Source organism: Lynx canadensis, chromosome D1 (genome assembly GCF_007474595.2).
Source record: "Lynx canadensis isolate LIC74 chromosome D1, mLynCan4.pri.v2, whole genome shotgun sequence".
Lineage (NCBI taxonomy): Eukaryota > Metazoa > Chordata > Mammalia > Carnivora > Felidae > Lynx > Lynx canadensis.
The window spans coordinates 10,099,512-10,122,108 of record NC_044312.2 but is presented as its reverse complement, the minus strand read 5'-3'; the positions used below and the strand labels follow the sequence as shown (position 1 = coordinate 10,122,108).

General features: G+C 36.9%; 1 protein-coding gene across 6 annotated transcripts in view; it reads right to left on the bottom strand.

Annotated features, from left to right (window-relative positions):
• LOC115524573 (testis-expressed protein 12) overlaps positions 1-22,597 on the bottom strand; it is a 50,521-nt gene that overhangs the window by 25,494 nt on the left and 2,430 nt on the right. For 4 of the 6 annotated variants that reach the window (XM_030330955.2, XM_030330957.1, XM_030330954.1 and 1 more), the window contains exons 3-7: positions 18,248-18,323; positions 12,700-12,904; positions 2,892-3,103; positions 2,571-2,686; positions 1,576-1,678 (exon numbers count right to left, since the gene is read on the bottom strand). In XM_030330955.2, coding sequence (XP_030186815.1) covers positions 1,576-1,678; positions 2,571-2,686; positions 2,892-3,103; positions 12,700-12,904; positions 18,248-18,323 — 712 coding nt within the window. Of the gene's footprint in view, positions 1-1,575; positions 1,679-2,570; positions 2,687-2,891; positions 3,104-12,699; positions 12,905-18,247; positions 18,324-20,773; positions 21,768-22,533; positions 22,586-22,597 lie in introns of those variants that run through there. The other 2 variants (XM_030330958.1, XM_030330959.1) reach the window with 2 other exon arrangements.

The following is a 22,597-nucleotide window of genomic DNA, read 5'->3' as shown; positions in this document are numbered from 1 at the left end:
AGACCAGAGAAGTATATAGAATAGATACCATTTTTAATGAAATTTTTTTAATGATCAAAAAAGATGGAGGGACAAAAAACTGCGGAGTTAGTTTACCCATTTCCTGAAACATTTTACCTAAAAGGATGTTTGCTGTTTCCTATAACAGCCTTGAAGAACACATTCCCTACTCAAGATCAGGTAATAAAGAAGAGGATAGAGGAGCGCCTGGGTGGCTCAGTCGGTTAAGCATCCTGACTTCAGCTCAGGTCATGATCTTGTGGTTCATGAGTTCAAGCCCCACGTCGGGCTCTGTGCTGACAGCTAAGAGCCTGAAGCCTTCTCTCCTTCTCTGTGTCTCCTTCTCTCTCTCTGCCCCTCTCCTGCTCACACTCTCTCACTCTCTCTCTCTCCCAAAGAAATAAACATTAAAAAATACATATATATATGGAGAGAGAGCTGGGTGATGAAGTTTTAGGATACCTAGCTCTACTTGAGCCAGCAAAAAACAAACCTGCACTGTGCATTTTAATACACAGTCACCTATGTCAATATGGAGAAGTAGACACAAACACCCTGCAAAGCCAATTACTCACCAAAGGCACACATTAACCTACACAAAAGCTAAACCATACAAAGGCTTCACAGGTTATACATGATAGACTGATGGACAGGTTAAGACAGATAGTCAGAAATATCGAACACCTACCCATTTCTCTTCAGAGAGACATGCACTCAGGTTACAGGAACATGAATTTGCATGCTCTGACAGTCTTCTGTACTCAGTAATAAATAATTACGAAGATAATCTAACAGAGTGACTTTGGGTGTGATTCAGACTTGCTGGCAAGACTGGCCTTACACACTAGAAACTTGCCTAACCAAGTATCTTACACAGTCTCCAGATTCACTGCCCTTGTCTGTAAAATGGGGGCAGTAATAGTACCTCTCTCAGAGAGTCGTTATAAGGACTAAATTAAAAAAGTACATTGAAAAATGCTTAACACCAGGATATACTAGGCACTCAATAAATGTTAGCTATCATTATTAGCTATTAGAAGTTTCTGGAGCAGATTGGTAGGCAGTTGGAAAAGGAGTTGTGGATGACCAGGAAACAGATGTGATGTAAATGGCTGGAAATACAAACACACAATAACCTTAACTTACTTTGTAGTGTATTTTTCCCATAATAAAAATAAATCCTTTCCCATGTAATGAACAATGTACTTTCCCCACATCTGTTTGCTGTACCATTCTAAATTTCTTGTACTTATAGTGTGATTTTTTTTTAAATTCAAGTTTGAGAAATACATACTGAAAATCCCTGTAATGCCTGTAAGCCAAAAAGCACAACAGAACATAAAAAATGTAAGTCATGCTGAAAAGGTCAAATAGCAAATCAGTTGCTAAGCATATGTGCAAAAGGACCATAGAACACAGTAAATTAGGTACCTTCAGCTCAGTTATGCAACTTTGGAGATTTCCTTCTGACCCTTTTAAACAAAGTTCCCTATGTCTACACCTTAACTATAATGGAACACTGGGGAGATAGTTAACTCCTAATTATTTTTAAAAAGACCTCCTTCCCAACTTTACCACGTGACCCATAGGAGTTCCCCATGTTGTAAGCTGTTCCATCAGCGTCATAGTGAGGATGTGCAGTTGCTCCATTCACAGCAATGAATTTCCTCCAGTCTACCTGCAAATTTAAGACCATCAGAGACTTTTAAGTGTTAAAATGGGAAGATCTCTACTTACATTTATCAACAGTAGGAATGTGTCAGATATCTTAAAAATAAGATATGACAACTATAGTCTAAGCCCTAATGTCTCACCTCTAAGAAATCAAAATTATTTTTCCTTCTAAAGAAATTGAGACTAAATAATAAATAAAAACTCCACCACCACCACCATCAAATGGACAAAAATGATTATCCAGTAAGGATTCCCCATCCCCCACCAAGATTGCAGGAAAGTTCAAAAAATAAGAATTAAAGTTCTGGTCCAAATTTAATTTAATTTTTATTAATGTGTTAGGTGAATGCAGGAGGGGCCTAGACAGTCTCTAATCCAATTCTATCTGTAGCTAGGAAGAACATGAAATGGCCAACTTAAATCTGTACTATTGTATTTTTCCTTTACTATAGCCTTCAGATATTAGGACTAAGGAAGACATCTAGAATTATCTTTAAGGAAAACCAACCTCACAGGGCTAGATCTACTGAGGACAGAAGGTGCAGAGTAATACCCTGAATCAGTGGGTAACTTTTTTTTCTTTGTTTCATAAAGGCTCCAATTTCTTCTTCAGATAACTACCCCTCTAAAAAGTATTCGGAAAGGAATGCAATGTCAGGGTCTATTTTATTCATTTTTGTAAATGTTCATTATTTTTTATTTTTGAGAGAGAGAGCGCAGAGGAGGGGCAGAGAGAGAGGGAGACAAAGGATCTGAAGTAGGCTCCGTGCTGACAGCAGGGAGCCTGAGGCAGGGCTCCTACCCACAAACCATGAGATCATGACCTGACCCAATCAAACACTTAAACAACTGAGCCACCCAGGCGTCCTTATTCATTTTCTTAAACTATATTTTACCTTTTCAGTTTTTTCCAGAGTTTTGATGTCCACTTTGTTCATAAAGTTGGTCTCAGTACTAAGGTAGTAGTCACCCTTGTACTGCACATAGTTGACATTGGTGTTGTCAGTTATTGCTGAAACCAAATCCCAGAGTTACTTAAACACCACAACTTACTGTAGCACAGTCAGAGCAAGAACACAGTTTAAACATCCTCTTATACCAAAAAAAAAGAAAAAAATTCTACTTCAAGATATGTATTTATATAGATTGACATACATCATAATTAAATAGTCATCACTATCACCCAGAAATTCTGAGCACAGTAAAAGGCTGCTTACCAGGCACTTCAAACTTTGATAAGAAACGTTCAAAAACATTCTTGCAGGGGTCAGGGACAGCCAGCGTGCCAAATTCTGAGATCACAATTCGATCATGAACAGTATTGGCCTTATAAGTATCACTCTGTAGGAACTTGCTTCTATACGTCACTGTGCCCTTCTCCATCCTGAACTGGTGAAGCAAAGCCATCCCATCAAACCAGTGATTGTACCTTCAGACAGCAGCAAAAACAGAAAGACAAATATCAGTAAGAAAAACACAGGGGCAAATGAATGCCTTCAAATACAGAGATAAGGAATTGGAATGGGTTCCCAGCGCAACCTGTTTAGTTTGAAAACTTGAGTAAGAGATGACACCTTTTGAGTATATCCTGAAATCCAACGGAGAAGAACTACTTACATTCTTCTGACCCTTACTCCCCTGTCAAAAAACTCACACTTAGAAGGTTGAAAATAACACTCCAAACTGGTGACTCCTAAAATAAGTCTGATTTTTACCCTATAGCCAGGAAAATAGCATAAGAGGATATGAAATACTTGACATTCTCCAAGTTAAAATGGGTTCCTAAGCTTTAAGAAATAATAATCTTCATATCTTATGTATATATTATGTATTCCATTTACTTTAAATTTTTTCAAATTTATCAGAATTATGCTAAAGAACAAATAAGATTATTAATCATCTTGGTACATATGATTACAGTAGAAATTATCTATTTAAATAATGGAATATAGGGGCACCTGGGTGGCTCAGTCAATTAAGTGTCCGACTTCAACTCAGGTCATGATCTCGAGGTCCGTGAGTTCAAGCCCCACATCGGGCTCTGTGCTGACAGCTCGGACCCTGGAGCCTGCTTCAGATTCCGTGTCTCCCACTCTCTCTGCCCCTCCCCCACTCATACTCTGTTTCTCTCACTCTCAAACATGCGTATGTTAAAAAAAATTTTTTTAAAATAATGGAACATCAAAAAACTATAAGGAAAAGTTTATAGCTTTGCTTTTAAACAATTCTTTTTTTTTTTAATGTTTGTTTGTTTTTGAGAGAGAAACAGAGCACGAACAAGGGAGGGGCAGAGAGAGAGGGGGAGACAGAATCTGAAGCAGGCTCCAGGCTCTGAGCTGTCAGCACAGAGCCTGACGTGGGGCTAGAACTCACAAACTGTGAGATCATGACCTGAAGCCAAAGTCGGACACTCAACCAACTGAGTCACCCAGAAGCCCCAGTGGCTTTGCTTTTAAAAGAGTTTCACATCATACAGTCTTTTCTTTCATGTGCTTAATATGCTGAATGCTTAATATGTCTTCAGCACAGATAAGCAAGGCTAACACCATTGTGTTAAAATGCAAAGGCCCTGGAAGCAAGGAATCAAAGAAATATTTGTATACCTGTGTTTATAGCAGCATTATTTATGACAATCAAAAAATGGACAACCTAGTGTCCATTAAAAAGGAAGGAAAGGAAATTCTGTCACATGCTACAACACAGAAGAACTTTGAGGACATTATTATAAACAAAACAATCTAGTCACACACACAAAAAGGTAGAGTTTCAGTTTTGCAGGCTGAAAAAGTTCTGAAGATCTGTTCCACAACAATGTGAATAAACTTAACACTAACCTTTACCGCTAAAGATGGCTAAGATGGTAAATTTTACATTACATATTGTTTACCACAATAAAAAAATGCAGGAAATAAATTTAAAAGTAAAACAAGACTCTCTTTGCCCAGTGATTTCAGATGCCATCTTATAATAAATTAAATTTCCATTAGTTCTTGGGTTTATTTCTTGGCTTTCTATTCTATATCACTTGTTTATTTATTTATGTACTGACATCACAATGTTTTAATCATAGAGTGTTTATAGTATTTTTTAATGTCAAAAAGGCTAGTCCCTTCACTGAAAATCTTCTTGTTTTCATGTTTTCTTGACTATACTTGCATATTTATTTTTCCATATAAACTTTAGTATTGATCTAATTTCCTTTAAAAGCTTGTTGGAATTTTAAAGATTGTATTAAATTTTAAAATTAACTTAGGGAATACTGACATCTTTATGATGTTGAATTATCCTATTCAAGAACACAGGATGTTTTATCATTTGCTTGATTGCGTCTTTTAGGAGTCTTGTGATTTTAGAGAGAGAGTGAGTGAGTGAATGAGAGTAAGGGAGAAAGGCAGGGGGAGAGAGACAGAGACAGAGAATCTCAAGCAGGCTCCATGTTCAGTGCAGGGCCCAACATGGGGCTCTATCCTATGACCCTAGGATCACAATCTGAGCCAAAATCAAGCGTCAACGGACTGAGCCACCCAGGCACCCCAAGGAGTGTTTTTAAAGTTTGCACATTTCTTATTAAGTTTCTTCTTTGTTGCTACTGTAAAAGTTTTTTCTACCATTATGTGCCCTAACTAGTTATTGTTTGTGTATATGAAGGCTATTGATTTCAGTAGGTTAATTTTACATCCTGTTACCTTACCTTTTATTGTTTGAATTGGTTTTGTCATTGATTCTGTGTGGTCTTCCAGATTTACTAGGATATCATCTGCAAACAGAGAGTCTTACCCTACTAATCTTTGGGCCTCTAATCAGTTTCTTTAGTCAGACTGTATTGGTTACATCCGGTTGAAAAGCAGTGGAATAGGGGACATCCCTTCCTTGCTCCTATCTTAAAATACCTATAGTGTTTCTCATTTTAATATCACTGGTTTTAAGATTAAGAGTAAAATATATATGTTTGTGTATGCATGTATACATATATACACACATATATAAATATATAAATGTGTATATATATATACACACATACACACAAAATGTATTATATGTATATGTATATATACATATACACATACTTATACCTTTATATCCACATGTGTATATACATATATATCCACATACATATATTTATATATAAATATATTATTACATATATATTGGATGCACATATATTTACCTGTATGTGTATATATGTGTATGTATGTATATAAAATCACATTAAGAAAGTATCCATCAAGTCTTGTTTTCTTGAGTATTTTTATGAGGAATGGATGTTGAATTCTGACAAAAGTTTTGTCAGCATTTATAGAGATAATCCTATGATTATTTATCCTGAGACCTATTAATATGGCATATATTAATGGATTTCCAAATAATGAAACTACTTTGCATTCTTGAAATTAATCCTACCTCATCATTGTGAATTATATTTTTATATAGTGTTGGATTCTATTTGTTGTTAAAATATTTTTGTACTGTATTAGCACTATATATTTTTTATTTTTTCATTGATATTCATAAGTAATATGAATAAATTTTCTGTACTGTCTGCATCATGTGTAGATCATGAATATTATACTTGTTTCATTTTCTCTGAAATGATATACAGAGCTTTAGGACTATTTGATATTTGAAGGTTTGGTAGCATTTCTCTATGAAGAAATCTGGGCCTGGTGCTTTTTTTGAGAGGTAGATAATTAACAAGTACCCCTTTTTCCTCTATAAAAACTGTTCTGTTCAAACCTGCTATCTCTATGAATTTGGGTAATCTGTGTTTTCCCAGAAAATTATCCATTTCACGAGGTTCTGAAATGTATCTGCATAAAGGCCTAGAAAGTCTCGTAAATTTTATCTATTTCAATGGATTTCTTTCCACCACCATTTCCTGTTTTGAATATTTGTACTTCCTCCCTTTTTCTTCTTGATTATGTTAGCTGGTAGTTTCTCTGTTTTGGTAATTTTTTTTCAAAAAACACTAAAAACAAAATAATTTCAATAATTATTGCTATTCTTATCTAAATACCTCTAAAACTACAATACATAGTCTCAAACACAATACTCTGGGTATAACACCAGACACTCAGTTGCCTCATTTAAGAGACTTCACGTTCTTTTGTTCTCTTTCTTTATTTATTTTTGGTTACCACCTCATATTGTTGACTATTTTAATAAGCTTGTACCTAAGATCCATTTCAATGTCTGTTCCCAGGCTCTGGTGATAAGAGCCTCCTGGTACAGGGAGGGCTCCCTTCCTGTAGGAAATTTTATGGCCTGTTTTTAGGTAGAAAAGGGGAGGTCAGGAGCCCTTCCTGCATCTGCTGTTTCTCAAGTGCCTTCAGCTCAGTATGCCGAAGTGGCGTATTTTGGAATACATGTCCTAAACTCCTTCAAGGACAAGGGGAGGACTGGAAGAAAATGTAGAGGATTCCTCTCTTCCCTTAAATTGTATTACTTCATGTTTTTTTCTTCTGCAATGTTAATTTAATTTATTTTTTAAGTTTATTTATTTATTTTGAGCAAAAGAGAGAAAGAGGGAGAGAGAAGATGAGGGAGAGAATCCTAAGCAGGCTCCTTGCTGTCAGTGCAGAGCCCCACCTCACCAACTGCAAGACCATGACCTAAGCTGAAATCAGGAGTCTGACCTTTAACCCACTGAGCAACCGGAAGTTCCTGCAATTTTAATTTAAATCGCACATCTATGTAGTTTAAATGCACACACATAGTTCAATTTCATATATGTAGTTTTAAAGAATCGACCAATTCCAAAAAACTTCCTATGATAAACTGAAGTCTCTAATCCCTTTACTCCATTTTCCTGTCCCTAGAGGCCAACGCTTTCAAATACTTTAATTTGACTCTTGATTTTTACTTCCATATTGCTAATTAACATGCTTGTTATTTTTCACATTAGACTTTTATTGGCTTTCTACTAGGAAAGATCAGGATTTAGCTCTCCTCTCTCTCCCCATCTCCACTACGCATGAGCACCCCTTAAATCTCCCAATATTTTAAATATCACTATCATAATATTAATTAGATTAACACTTAATATTCATATTATTGACTATAAAAATGTCATTCACAACACAATCATGTAGAAACTATAATTACTTTTCCTTCCTTATGCCATTTTCTACTTTTCCTAAAGTTGATTTTTCTTTTTTCTTTTTTGTTTGTTTATTTATTTAATTTAAATCCAAGTTAGTTAACATCTAGTGTAATAATGATGTCAGGAATAGAATTTAGTGATTCATCACTTACATATAACACCCAGTGCTCACCCCCACAAGTGCTCTCCTTAATGCCTATTGCCCAATTAGCCCATCACCTCACCCAACACTCTGCCAGCAAACCTCAGTTTGTTCTCTGTATTTAAGAGTCTCTTATGGTTTGCCTCCCTCCCTCTCTGTTTTAAAAAAAAAAAAAAACTTTATGTTTATTGTTGAGAAAGAGAGAGAGACAGCATAAACAGGGGAGGGGAGAGAGAGAAAGAGAGAGAGAGAGAGAGAGGAGAGGAGACACAGAATCCGAGGCAGGCTCTAGCCTAACAGCTGTCAGCACAGACCCTGATGCGGGGCTCGAACTCATGAACCTTGAGATCGTGACCTGAGCAGAAGCTGGACACTCAACTGACTAAGCCACCCAGGCAACCCATCCCTCTCTGTTTTCATCTTTTTTTTTGCTTCCCTTCCCCTATGTTCATCTGCTGTATTTCTTAAATTCCACATATGAGTGAAATCATATGATTATTTGTCTTTCTCTGGCTGACTTATTTCGCTTAGCATAATATATTCTAGTTCCATCCACATTATTGCAAATGGCAATATTTCATTCTGATTGCTGAGTAATATTCCACTGTGTGTGTGTATGTAGATATATATGTATATGTATGTATACATGTATATATATATACACACACCACATCTTCTTTATCTATTCATCAGTTGATGGACATGTGGGCTCTTTCCATACTTAGGCTATTGTCAATACTGCTGTTATGAACATTGGGGTACATGTGCCCCTATGAATCAGCACTCCCATATCATTTGGATAAAATCCTAGTAGTGTTATTGCTGGGTACAGGGTAGTTCTATTTTTAATATTTTGAGGAACCTCCATACTGTTTTCCAGAGTAGCTGCACCAGTTTGCATTCCCAGAGGAGTCACTGTTTAATGGGAACAGAGTTTCAGTTTGCAAGATGAAAAGTGGATGGATGGTGGTCATGACAGCACAATAATGTGTATGTACTTAATGTAACTCAACTGTACACTTAAAAATAATTAGGATGGGTAAATTTAATGCTATGTGTATTTTACTACTTTTTTTAAAGGCAATGTTTCCTGCAATATCATTCAGCCATTAAAAATAATGGTCATTCAGATTTCATAGCAACATGTATAAAAGGCTTATGATAGTGTGAAAGTTTTTAAACCAGAGCCAAAAAAAAAAATCAGTTAATATCCAAAACATAAAGAACCCACACAACTCAATACCGAAAAAACTAATAATCCAATTAAAAAATGGCAGAAGGGGGTACCTGGGTGGCTCAGTCGGTTAAGCATCCAACTCTTAATTTCGACTAAGGTCATGATCTTGCAGTTCATGAGATGGAGCCCCGAGTCAGGCTCTAAGCTAACAATGTGGAGCCTGCTTGGGGTTCTCTCCCTCTCTCTCTGCCCCTCCCCCACTCATCACATGCGCTCATGCTCTCTCTCTCTCTCTCTCAAAACAAATAAATAAATTTAAAAAAAAGGGCAGAAGATCTGCATAGACGTTTTCCCAAAGAAGACATGAAGATGGTCAATAGGCACATGGAAAAATGCTCAGTATCACCAATCACGACGTAAATGCAAATCAAAACCACAATGAGATATCAACTCACACTTGTTAGGATGGCTAGTATCAAAAAGACAAGAAATAGCAAGTGTTGGTGAGGATGTAGAGAATAGAGAACCCTTGTGTATGTACCGTTGGTGGGAACGTAAATATGCACAGCCACTGTCAGAACTACCATATCATTCAGTAATCCTACTTCTGGGTACTTATCTAAAGAAAACAAAAACACTAACTCCAGAAGATATCTGCACCTCCATGTTCAATGTAGCATTATTTACAACAGCCAAGACACAGCAACAACCTAAATTTCCATCAGTGGATGAATAAAGAAGATGTGGTATATGTAGACAGTAAAACCTTGGTTTGTGAGCTTAATTCATTCCAGAAACACGCTTGTAATCCAAAGCACTTGTATATGTAAGCAAATTTCCCCATAAGAAATAATGGAAACTCAGATCATTTGTTCCACAACCTAAAAATATTTATATAGAAATGATTACAATACTTTAATATAATACAAAATAATAAAGAAAATACAAAATATAAAGAAAAACAAATTAACTTGTACTTTCTTTGAAAACCTTCATGACTAGGGTCAGGGAGACAAGAGAAAGGAGGGTTACTGTGTAGGATGACTTTCACTATCACTAAGGGAATCACTGCTATCTATTGGCTCAATGGAATCTTTTTCTGCATGGGCCATTGTATATGCTTGCACAGATGTACACTACAGTACAACATTAATAAACTCTTGTCATATACTGTTATTTATTTTATTTTTTAATACTGTATTTAATGTAACTGGCAATAAGGCAGCAGAGGAAAGGGTCTGTATCTGCAGGAAGCCTGACCTAGAATGAAGCAAAGCATTCCTAAGCTCACTCTTGGACGGAAAAGCAAAGGACTGCTCATAGGTGCTCTGAACTGACAAAAAATACACTAGTGCCAGTTGTAGGACCCTTCCAACGTTCTAAAAAAATCACTGAATTCTACCAAACATGGCAACCTGAGACCAAGCATCCAAGCATAGGACACAATCACCCACAATCCCGCAGAGAGAGAGAGAGAGACAGAGAGAGAGAGAGAGAGGAACCACCGGCTCAGTTGTGATCATGTGACGTTTGGTATCACGTACTACTCATATTGCAAGGCATTGCTCGTTTATCAAGTTAAAATTTATTAGAAATGTCTGCTCACTTTGCAGAACACTCACAGAACAAGTTACTCACAATCCAAGGATTTACTGTATACAGTGGAATATTATTCAGCCATAAATAAGGATATCTTACCATTTGTGACAACATGGTTAAGGGCATTTTGCTAAATAAAATAAGAGAGAAAGACAAAGAAAATACCATATGATCTCATTTACATATAGAATCTTTAAAACAAAACAAAACAAAACAAAAACCCCAAACTCATAGATATACACAACAGATCAGTGATTTCAAGAGATGAGGGGGTAAGGTTAGGTGAAATGGGCGAACGAAGTTAAAAGGTACAAAAATAAGTTAAGCAATGGGAATGTAATATACAACATGGTGACAATAGTCAATAATACTGTATTGTATATTTAAAAGCTACTAAGAGAATAAATCTTAAAAGTCCTCATCACAAGAAAAAAAAATGGTTTTGTAACTGTGTGGTGACACATGTTAACTAGACTTACTGTGGTGATCATTTTGCAACAATACAAATATTATCCATTATGTTTTACACCTGAAACTAATATAATGTTAAGTCAATTATACCTCAATTTTAAAAAGTTTACATACAAGGTGTCTGGAAGGCTCAGTCAGTTAAGCATTAGACTCCTGGTTTCAGCTCAGGTCATGATCTCACGGTTTCATGAGTTTGAGTCCCACATAGGGCTCTGCGGTGACAGCACAGAGCCTGCTTGGGATCCTCTCTTTCCCTCTCTCTCTGCCCCTCTCCCACTCACACTGTGTCTGTCTCTCTCAAAATAAATAAATGAACTTTTAAAAAGTCTACATACAATATGAGTGTAATTGTTCAAAATAAATGTATAGAAATGGGGCAAAGACTAGCAGGAGATACATTAAAGTGCTAACAGAGAATGTGACCCACATTTTCTCCCACTCTGTTCTTTTATTATTTTTTCTAAGTTTATTTTTGAGAGTGAGAGAGTGTGAGCAAGGGGGGGGGGGGGACAGAGAGAAAAAGAGACAGAGAATCCCAAGCAGCACAGAGCCCCATGTGGGGCTGGAACCCATGAGATCATGGCCTGAGCTGAAATCAACAGTTGGATGCTTAACTGACTGAGCCACCCAGGGTACCCAAGCCCCACTCTGTTCTATATTTCAAAAAGTTTTATACAGGTAAGAAGTTTTATAGTGAAAAAAGTTTCTATTATTTAAAAATGTTTAAAGCAAAGAAGATTCCTCCCTTACCATAAGGGTTTCTTTACACCACTTCATGTCCCTACTAACCACACAGAGAAATAATGTACTAGAGAGTTATTGGTCTTTTTCATTTATTTCCATGTATTGATTGAGTGCTATTTAAGAGCAGGGCACTGTCCTGAATACTGGGGATACAGGGCGAACAAGAAAAAACTCTCTGCTCTCATGGAATTTTTATTCTAGTGGAGGAACACAAACAAAAAGTACTAGACATTGATTGTGCTGTGCAGAGAATTAAAATAGGAAATATAATTAATAATAGCATTTTTAGATTGGGACATCGGGGAAGCTCAAAGGACATGAGACTTGAGCTGATACTGTAATAAGAATCAGACTGGGAAAGACAGATAAGAGCCAATGCCAAGACCCTGAGCAAAAATAAATGTGCCCAGTTTGAGGAACCGAAAGAGCCACTGTGTCTGGGGGACACTGGGTGAGGGAGCTGTATGAGGTGAAGACGTTGCTCCTTCCTTCAGGAACTTGTGGCGAAACAGAGCTCAGTGGTCATACAGACAGTTCCTGACACTTCTCTTTTGGCATGAGCCTTCAAGAGAACTCCAAATTCAGAATATTCTGCAGAGCAGAAAAGTCAGGACTTTTTAAGAAAAAGAATTAAATTTCCTTTTTCTTTTTCCTGTAGACTACAGCTTCCTCATGTGTAATCAAAGGGACTGCATGACAATGTTAGCCTCAGAGGGAAAGCAGACGTAATGTATATTCCATAGAACCAGCCATGCTAAAAAATCCAAATGGTTTTCCAAATTCAAGACTTACTTATCCTTCCCGAATTCAAATTTCCCAGGCCCAACTCGAAGCAGGTAGCCACGGAGCCACTGAGGAAAATGTCCTCGGACGCAAGCAGAGACATTCTGTGGTGTCTCCTCCACCGTGGTTACTAGTGGTGCAATACATGGAAGCCTCTCTTGCTTACTGAAGATTGCCTTCTTCTGACGAGTACTTTCCACATACTTCTTCAAAACTGTGAAGAGGAAAGCAGGAGCACAAAAAATTTTACCAATCTTCCATAAACATGCCTGTTTCTCCCTCAGACAATATTCTTATCTACTCTTAAAGGAAAAGTAAACCTATATATAGGTCCAAATATAGTCTCCAAATTCCTCTCTTCCCTCATTGTCAGACCATCAACTCTCTGGATCTCCATTTGTGAAGCACAACAATCCTCTTTGTATTCTTGCAGTACGCTCAGGACTTTATTATTATTATCATTTCTCATAGTTGAACAATACTCCTCTTTTCACAAGACTGAATCTACATATTAACCCAAGATGTGCTAACAGCAACCTCATTGCTAGGATTTTTAAAAAATGACCACTAGGGGCGCCTGGGCGGCTCAGTCAGTTGAGCGAGTGACTTGATTTCCACTCAGGTCATGATCTCATGGTTCATGGGATCCAGCACCTTGTTGGGGTCTGCACTGACAGTACAGAGCCTGCTTGGGATTCTCTCTCTCCCTCTCTCTCTGCCCCTCCTCTACTCAGGCGAGTGCACTCTCTCTAAATAAGTAAAGAAAGAAAGAAAGAAAGAAAAAAAGAAAGAAAGAAAGAAAGAAAGCAAGCTTAAAAAAAATGACCAGTATTCATTACTATCATAATTACTTTTGATCCACCAGAATGGGATCCCAAAGATTTCCCAGCAATTTATAAGAATTTAGTAGGGTCTGTAGTTCAGCTTCTTCCATTTTAATGGCATACACTTGAATGTGCATGGCATTTTCTAAAAGAAGGGTATCATAAATTAAATTAAGCAGTGATACTTGGTCTGAAATTACTTGAAGTTCAAAAGCCACAAGAAGAAAAAATCATTATTATATAATAAGAAGGTAAAAATTATCCCTGTTAAGGGCACCTGGGTGGCTCAATCAGTTAAGCATCTGACTTCGGCTCAGGTCATGATCTCACGGTTCATGAGTTTGAACCCCACATCGGGCTCTGTGTTGACAGCTCAGAGCCCGGAGCCTGCTTCAGATTCTGTGTCTCCCTCTCTCTGCCCTCCTCTGCTTGCACTCTGTCTATCTCTTGAAAATAAATACTAAAAAAAAATTTTTAATTATCCCTCTTCATATTTATTTCATGTTCGTTCACAAGGTAGTGTTGCCTAACACAGAGGGATAGTCAGATATATAATTAACTAGTGCCTTATTTTACTTAAAATTTTAACAGTGATACAGAAGTCTAAACTAGAAAAACTAACACATAGAGACCCTATTTTTCTCAAGAAGTGAGATTTGCATTATTTTAGCCAAATATTTTACAGTGTTATATCTATTATCCCATTTCTTTCAAATCTTCATAAAATTTGGTTTAGAGTACATGATTCCTTCTACTTTCCAATAATAAACAATTCAGTCAAACCCAACTATTTTCTGAATTCCCAAATAAAATTGACTCTTACCCTGAATGCCCTTCCTACTAATCTACCCCTAAGGAAATTCTAGTATTGTTCAAATTCTATCTCAAATGCTACTTCCTTTAAGAGGAAGTATACTGTAATATTTAAGAAGAGTATTGGCCCAGGTCCTGCCTGGCTGCAGATTGCTAGGGTTCAAATCCTGGCCTGCTGTTTTCCAAATAAATAACCTTTCTAATGAGGATAATAATATGGCTATAAATAATAAATGAGTTAGGTTATGTAAAGTTTTTAGAAAATAGTAAATACTCAAAAAATGCTATCATTATTTCCAATCAATCCAACAAGATGTAATATCATCTTCCTTTGAATTATGTATTCATTCAACAAAGGGGTAACTGGTAAGGGATAAAAAGTATTAGAACCTGATGTAGGGATGGCTGGGTGGTTCAGTGAGTTGAGAGTCTGACTCTTGATTTCAGCTCAGGTCATGATCTAATGGTTTGTGAGATCCAGCCAAATGTTGCGCTCCCTGCAGACAGCATGGAGCCTACTTGGGATTCTCTCTCCTTCTTTCTCTGCCCTGCTCACATGTGCTCATGCACACTCTCAAAATAAATGGATAGACTTAAAAAATAAAACCTGATGTGGGCACCTGGGTGGCTCAGTCGGTTGAGAGTCTGACCGGCTCAGGTCATGATCTCATGGTTCATGGGTTTTAGCACCTCATTGGGCTCTGTGCTGACAACTGGAGCCTGGAGTCTGCTTCAGATTCTGTGTCTCCCTCTCTCTCTGCTCCTCCCCTACTTGTGCTCTCTGTCTCCCTCTCAAAAATGAATAAACATTTAAAACAAAAATTTTTAAACCTGATGTAAAGGAACTCACTGCCTAATAAACAAACAGACCATTTATACTGTAATCCACATTTTGAGCACTGTTTCTCAAAGTATAGTCTGAGAACTACTTGGAACAGAAATAGATATTACTGCTGAAATGGAGATTCAGGGACTTCATCTTGGACCTAATCAGAATCTCTAGGGTATAGCAAGCAAGTATTCTTAGTCACACTAAAATATGAGAACCACACTATTGGAAGTGGAGGTATAAACAGGATGTTTTGCAAATCTGGAAGGTGGAAACCCTTGGTTATTTATCTTACTACTTTCATTTATATTCTGCATATTCATCTCACTCTCCTCTTTTATTAACATAAATATCCTGAGGTCAGTTTTTACTCCTCTCACTTAAGTAGAATTACATTGAATACGCTGATTGGACAATGGTCTGAATAGAGATTCAATAATATAAAACATCTTACATTTTAGAAAAAGTTTATGTGTGTATCCATTCTGTACTCCATAGCATACTATTGGCAGTTTATTATATACTCTTCAGACTTTTCACAACATTGGATATTGTGTTCTAGACCTCCTTAAACCCCTTTCTATTATTGGTTCCTGAGACACTGCACTTATCTAACTTCCCTGCTCCCTCTTTGTTTGCTTATTGCTAGCTTCACTTACTAGCTGACAGCCTTGGGTAAGTTACTAACCACTCTGAGCCTCAAGTTTTTCAATGATAAAATAGGGGTGCCGTGGGGATAAAAGAAAGGTAATTCTTCCTATATGTGTTGGTTGTCATAACTAAATATAACGATAGTAGAGCATTTGCAAACATTATTAACTCCCTTTATTAGCCCCTCTTCCCCTTATCACCTCAGGAGTGTGTTCCTGAAGTCTGATCTTGGATCTTTACTCTTTAATGTCAGCACACTTCCTCAGTAGTCTCATCTAGTCCCTTAACTTCACCAAGTACTTCTTGCAGACGATTCTTAACATGTCAAAAGAGAATTCTTCATTTTCCTCCTTCTAAATCAATTTTTCCCACATACTAAATCACGTAGCTTCAAAATCTCTGTGGGCCTTGAACTCCTCTTCTTCACTGTCCCCTCACATTCACTAAGTGGTTAAGTTCTGCTGAGTACACCAGGACAGGGCCAGGAAGAGAATGCTAAGGGGATGATATAGGGTAGGTGTAAATTACTAGGGCTCAGTTTACAAGGGTTTCTGGGGGCAAATCCTTTGTAAGGATTTTTACCTGTCCACCCCACCTGGGCAGCACCTCCAATTTTTCTTCTGGACCAAACCTGTCCTTATCAGCATTGATGCTTCCACTTCTCTTGCCATATCAGTCACTTTCTTTCTACTGTCCTAATATAGGCCCTCACAACCTCTTAGATGATATTATCACAGCCTCTTAATCAGATGAAATTAGATAGGGAAGCTATCTCCTATGCCAGAGCCTCCGAACAGGTGGGATGGCCAGAGGCTCCAGGCCAATTGCCTCCAGTTTTAAACAGCTCATGGAGCTCCAGATCCCAATTTACTCCAGTGTGAGCTAGAGTTATTATCATTTTCTTTTTTTTTAAGTTTATTTATTTATTTTGAGAGAGAGCACGTGCGTGCGTGCGTGCGTGAGCGGGGGAAGGGCAGAGAGAGGAAGAGAGAGAATCCCAAGCAGGCTCCTTGCTGTCAGCACAGAGCCTGATGCTGGTCTCCATCCATGAACCATGAGATCATGGCCTGAGCCGAATCCAAGAGTTGGATACTTAACCAACTAAGCCACCCAGGCACCCCAATATTATCACTTTCTATGCGTGGTATCATGTGGAAAAGGTTGGGAAGCACTGCTACTAAATTAATCTAAGTACAGATCTGATTGTGTCATATAATCCTCCAAAAGCCTTCAGAAATGACTCCTCACTGTCTACCAAGTGAAGTCTAAACCACTTGGCCAACCACTGAAGGCACTGCACAGGCTCACACCAACCTACCTGTCCAGAACTACCCCTGCCCGCCCCCACACTAAGGTCTTCTGTTCCAGCCAAACTAAAACACTTCCTATTTTCTTCTCCTCATCATAATTATACCCTTCTCAGGGAACCTGGGTGGCTCAGTCAGGTAATAATCTGACTTCAGCTCAGGTCATGGTCTCGCGGTTTGGGAGTTTGAACCCCACATCAGGCTCTGTGCTGACAGCTTGGAGCCTGGAACCTGGGCAGGATTCTGTGTCTCCCTCTCTCTGCCCCTCCCCCGCTCACACTCTGTCTCTCTGTCTCTCTCAAGAATAAATAAAAAATTATATCTGTCTCTTCAACTAGGGTATTTCCTATCTCCTCCAGGTGAAATTCACTTACCCTATTCATCCTTCGGGATTCAGTACCCATGTCACCCACTTCATAAACACAACATTCCCATTTCCTATAGCAAGAACTAATTCTCCTTAGTCTGAACTCACACAGCATCTATTTCAGCTCTGTTAGGGCACTTACCTTACTCTGTCTTGTGCAATAAAGATGAATATACTTTACTAGTGGTATTCCTTGAGTACAGAGTCACTTGTTTTTACTCCCACTCCAGTGCCGAACACATTGCTTTGCATACTGCAACCACTAAATTGTTCAACAATTTTCTAGTGCATATCGGTATGATTTCTGTTAGCTCAGCATCAGCCAATTTCAAGAAAGAAAATCATATAACAATAGTAGCTATAATAGAAAGCTACAAAACAATAACCAGAGGTTTTAAGGCAGTCCCCCAGAATGCAAATAAAAGAACCAAACATTTATATTAGGAAGTGTAGCGGTGATTTTCAATTGAGACAGGTCTAAATAGTGAATATTCTTCCTAGTGCATACACAAGAGAATCCCTAAACCATGAATCCTGCCCCATGTTATGTAAAGTATGCAAACGAAAGGCTGTTTCCCTGACGAGTAAACAAATCCTGACTCCGCCTTCCGTAACTCCCAGCTCTGTGGTGTTGCTGTCTGTATCTGCTACACACAGAGTGAAAAGGTTCAGAAGCCCCCAGTATTCTTCAGGAAAGAGGCACAGAGTTCTAAGCCTGAGCAGGCAGAAGAGGAAGAAGGGGAGGAGAAAGGGGCGAATCCCTTACCTGAGATCCAACGTACTATCACAGAAAGGAAACCCACTGCAATGGTAGAAAGGTTGCTGACAAAATGGAGAAAGATCTGAAAAAACATTCTGGTATTACATTCAGTAGCAACAGATCCGTGATTTCCAAAACCTCACACTCACTTCCTGGTCTGTCTTTGGCTCACTGACAGGAAAGGAGGGAATGCGGGCAGGAGGCAGGGAGGTGGTGGTAAAGGGGCAGGGCTTCCAGATGCCTGCAAACTTTTACTCTCCTTTCCACAAGAAGTATCCCAACCTATGATAAGTAGTTGTTTAAATTCTGAAATTGGACCATCAATAGCAGTCTCCCTTCCTAAACTTTCCTCTTTTAAACTTGTTGTCACATTACAATGAAGCCCCTTGATCCATGGGTTCCATTTCATTATGATGCTCCTCTCCTCTGAAAGGCTCACATCTCTGTCCTTACAGAATAAAGTCCAAATGTAGTCTGTCAATAAAGGACTCTACAATCAGGCCACAACCTACCTTTCCATTGTCTGCCTGCTTTGTACCATATCATCCTTCCTTTTCTTTTCCATTTATTTAATTTACAAGACATTTTCTGATAATCTAGTATGAATAAGGCCCTGTGAAGGTATGCCCTAATGTATAATGATTAACAAACACTTTTGAGCACCAATGTATCAAATACTGTGCTACAAATTGAGAATATAAGAAAACAAGACTCAATCCCTCCTCTCTAGTGGTTTAGATGATACACTATTCCCTTCTGTGAATTCTCAGTTCAGGAAAAAGCCTATCCAACATACCATGTGTTTGTGTTTTTGTTCTTCTGTGCCATTTTAACAAACTTTCCCCTGCCTGAAATACCCTCCTTCTTTTCAAAAACCCATTTTACTACTTCTCTGACCCCTTTGCCAAATGCCTTCTAGTAACTCCAACTAAAAGGAATTAACTAGTACTGCACAGAAATATATATATATATTTTTTTAATGTTTTATTTTTTGAAGGAGACAGAGCAGGAGCAGGGGAGGAGCAGAGAGAGAGGGAGACACAGAATTCAAAGCAGGCTCCAGGCTCTAAGCTGTCAGCACAGAGCCTGACGCAGGGCTCAAACTCACGAACCGTAAGATCATGACCTGAGCCGAAGTCAGACACTTAACCAGCTGAGCCACACAGGCACCCCTATTTTTTAACAGTTACTTATCATGTTTTCTTACCAAAGACATGTAAATGTATTTCAAGAAAGGAGTGGTTACAAATGTCAGAAGGGAGAACAAAAAGTATCTTAAATTATGCTGTATTCCCCACAATGCCTAGCAGAGTATGACGTACAAAGATATTCAATATATATTTTTATTGGTAACCAGTAACAAGTAATTTACAAACACGTGGAATTTTATTGAAATGAGTGATAGGAGAAGTGTAAATTAAAAGGCAATGGTATTTCTGGAATAGCCTATCTCCAGTTGTTAATTATTCAGAGAATTACTCTTGCTTATGTGGATGGTACCAAAGACATCAAAATTTAATAAAAATCCGTCTTATTTAGGCTTTTAGGAACTTTTATCCTAGTAAACACATTTTGACTAAAAATCAGTTTCCTAGGTGTGTTTTTTGTTTTTTCCTTTAAGGAGTCTCCATGCTCAAGACAGAGCCCAACACCAGGCTTGAATTCACAATCCTGAGATCAAGATCAAGATTAAAGTCAGTTAAAGACTTAACCGACTGAGTCACCCAGGCACCCTAGTCTTAATCATACCAAATGAAATGATCAGACCAATTCTCTGAACTGCACAGGAAAGACCCTGATGTTGAACAATGGTGACACTAACAAGATATAACAAGTATATTATGAAATGTACTCTGAAACAATCTGTTAACCTTATCTTTCTCAACAGTAATTAATGTTTAGAAAACAGTAACTCCGGAACATGTCTTAGTTATGATGTGCCAGTAGAGACATCTTTGTTTTTAGAACATTAAAAAACTCTGTAAGGTAACAGACTAACTCAAAATCCAGGTGATATGTCATATCAACTCAAATACAGTCTTCTGGCTACACTGTTATTTTAAAATTCCATTTCTAAGAGTTACTTCATTGACCTCCAAACTATCCTGTGTCATTCGCATATCCCTCCACAAATCTAATAATTTTTTCTACCTAACCCATATTTTTAGTAAACATTTTATTTTACGGTTTTCAATCCTTTTATGTTATGTGGTATATTTGCCTTAAAATAGTAATCTGATTGCTGTTCTGGCAGTCAAATTAGATTTTACATTTACAAGGCAGCAAGGCACACATGCTGTCCACCAGAAGAATATCAAATTCCCTGTGGTGCTGTTTATAAATATGCTCAAGTCTGTGATTGCTTATATATGTAAAATAGACATAAAATAGATTGAATGATCTATATGACTGAAAAATGTGTGCTGTGATTTTTAAAAACCTGATTAACATAGTTATCACATATAATTATATAACATATTAAAAGTTTTCAATAAAATCATAGCAATACCTTTGAACATTTTTTATAGAACATTTTAGCTAGATGAGCATTAGAGATCCTCTAATTGAAATTCAATTAATGAATCATAACAGGTTTGAAATGACTTACCAAGGTTGTCTTCTTGTTTGGACAATTTTTACTTGTGGATCACTAACTTTTATCCCATATCACACAATGGCTAAGGTTTCTAAGTATAATTTATTAACTACACCACTGATAAGGTTGATATGTAAAAAAGCCAACTCATATAAAGTTTTGATTAGTAATTTCTGGTTTTTATTTTATCACTTTTACCACAAGAAAATAATTTTAAACCAAGAATTTTTATTAGCCATATATTGTAACTAATAGAGAAAATAATCAAATGGTAACATTAAATAGCAATAGCTTAGCTATATCTTACTACATATTGTGACACTGGACAAATTATCTTTAGGTTTCGTTTTTTTTATGATGTTGACCATGAAAAACATTTTAAAACTATCTCCATAGCTACCTATCTGCTACTTAGAGTACTGCAAAGAAAAAGTGCAATATTGTTACATATTACCAAATTAACTCATTGAGTCCTCTTTTAGAAATTTAAGAAATGCTAGGAGGTTTAAGGAAAAAAAAAAAAAGAACCTACATATAATTTAAATAATTTACACTTTTATGAAATATGCCAAATATTTAAGCCTCAAAAAAAAAAGGTACATACTTCATATTATTGTCCAGCATAAAGCCCCTTTTAAATCTAGAAAAGAAATTCAAGCAGTTTCCCCTTCTATGTTTAAGGTACACAGTTTCTTTAATAACTAGAGAGGTGTCAGAGCATAAATGTCATTCTCTTAATACAACAATAATGGGCTTAAATTCTCAGCTTATTTTAAGTACAAATTTTATCTGTGCAGTGTGTTTGCAATCACTGTAAATCTCTGTCTCAGGAGCTCTCTTTTTTGTATTAGAAAGTTTTCAATAGTATTGGCTTCTTTGAAGAGTCCATCTATCTCGTCAATATAAGATGCATCTACTGCTGCTCTCTCACTAATGAGGAAAAAAAAGTTTTTATGTTAAACTAAATAGTAATAACATCTAGTGACACTATCATAGTGATGTTTTTTATCATGGCTATACTAGTTAGCTACTTCATTTAAATAGCTTTGCACATTAAAAAACTTCATTAATTTACAAACACTTCAGTAAAAGTTAAATTAGTCACATAAATATTTTTAACTATTCAAAGTCTCCTGACAGGGCAAACTATGTATCTTACATTATAATTCTAATATTAAACTACATACATTATTTTAACAGTCACACAAACCATCATCCGAATACTATGATTGTCCAGTAGTTTAAAAAACAAATACCTAATAAGCTTGATAATCTCAGAGCAATAAAATATTTAAATTCAGTCAGTCCTCAAATATATAGACATAATATTTAAATATTTCATAAATATTTTATATTTAATATCACTCTTATTATCATTAACTTCAATAAATGACATTTTTCTCAAAGAAGTTTTTTTGTAACATGTTAAATGTTATATCATCTAATTAGAGACCAAAATATATCCAGCCTAATATTTAGCTCTGGTAATAACAAAACAAAGGATGTTTAGTGGAAAAGTTGGGATTAATCTTCAAAAATAACCAATTAATCTATTATAAATGAGATAGAATAAAAAAACTGAAATTACAATTGCTGGATAGGTCTGCAACCACTGAATTAAACTTCCTATTACAGAGTTTCCAGAAAAAATTATTTCTAAGATAAAGATTCATGAGGTTATGCTATAAGTACTTGCCTTAAGATCTTTGCATATGCAGACAACATTAGATTAATTTCTTTGCTCATGTCTGTTCAAAAAA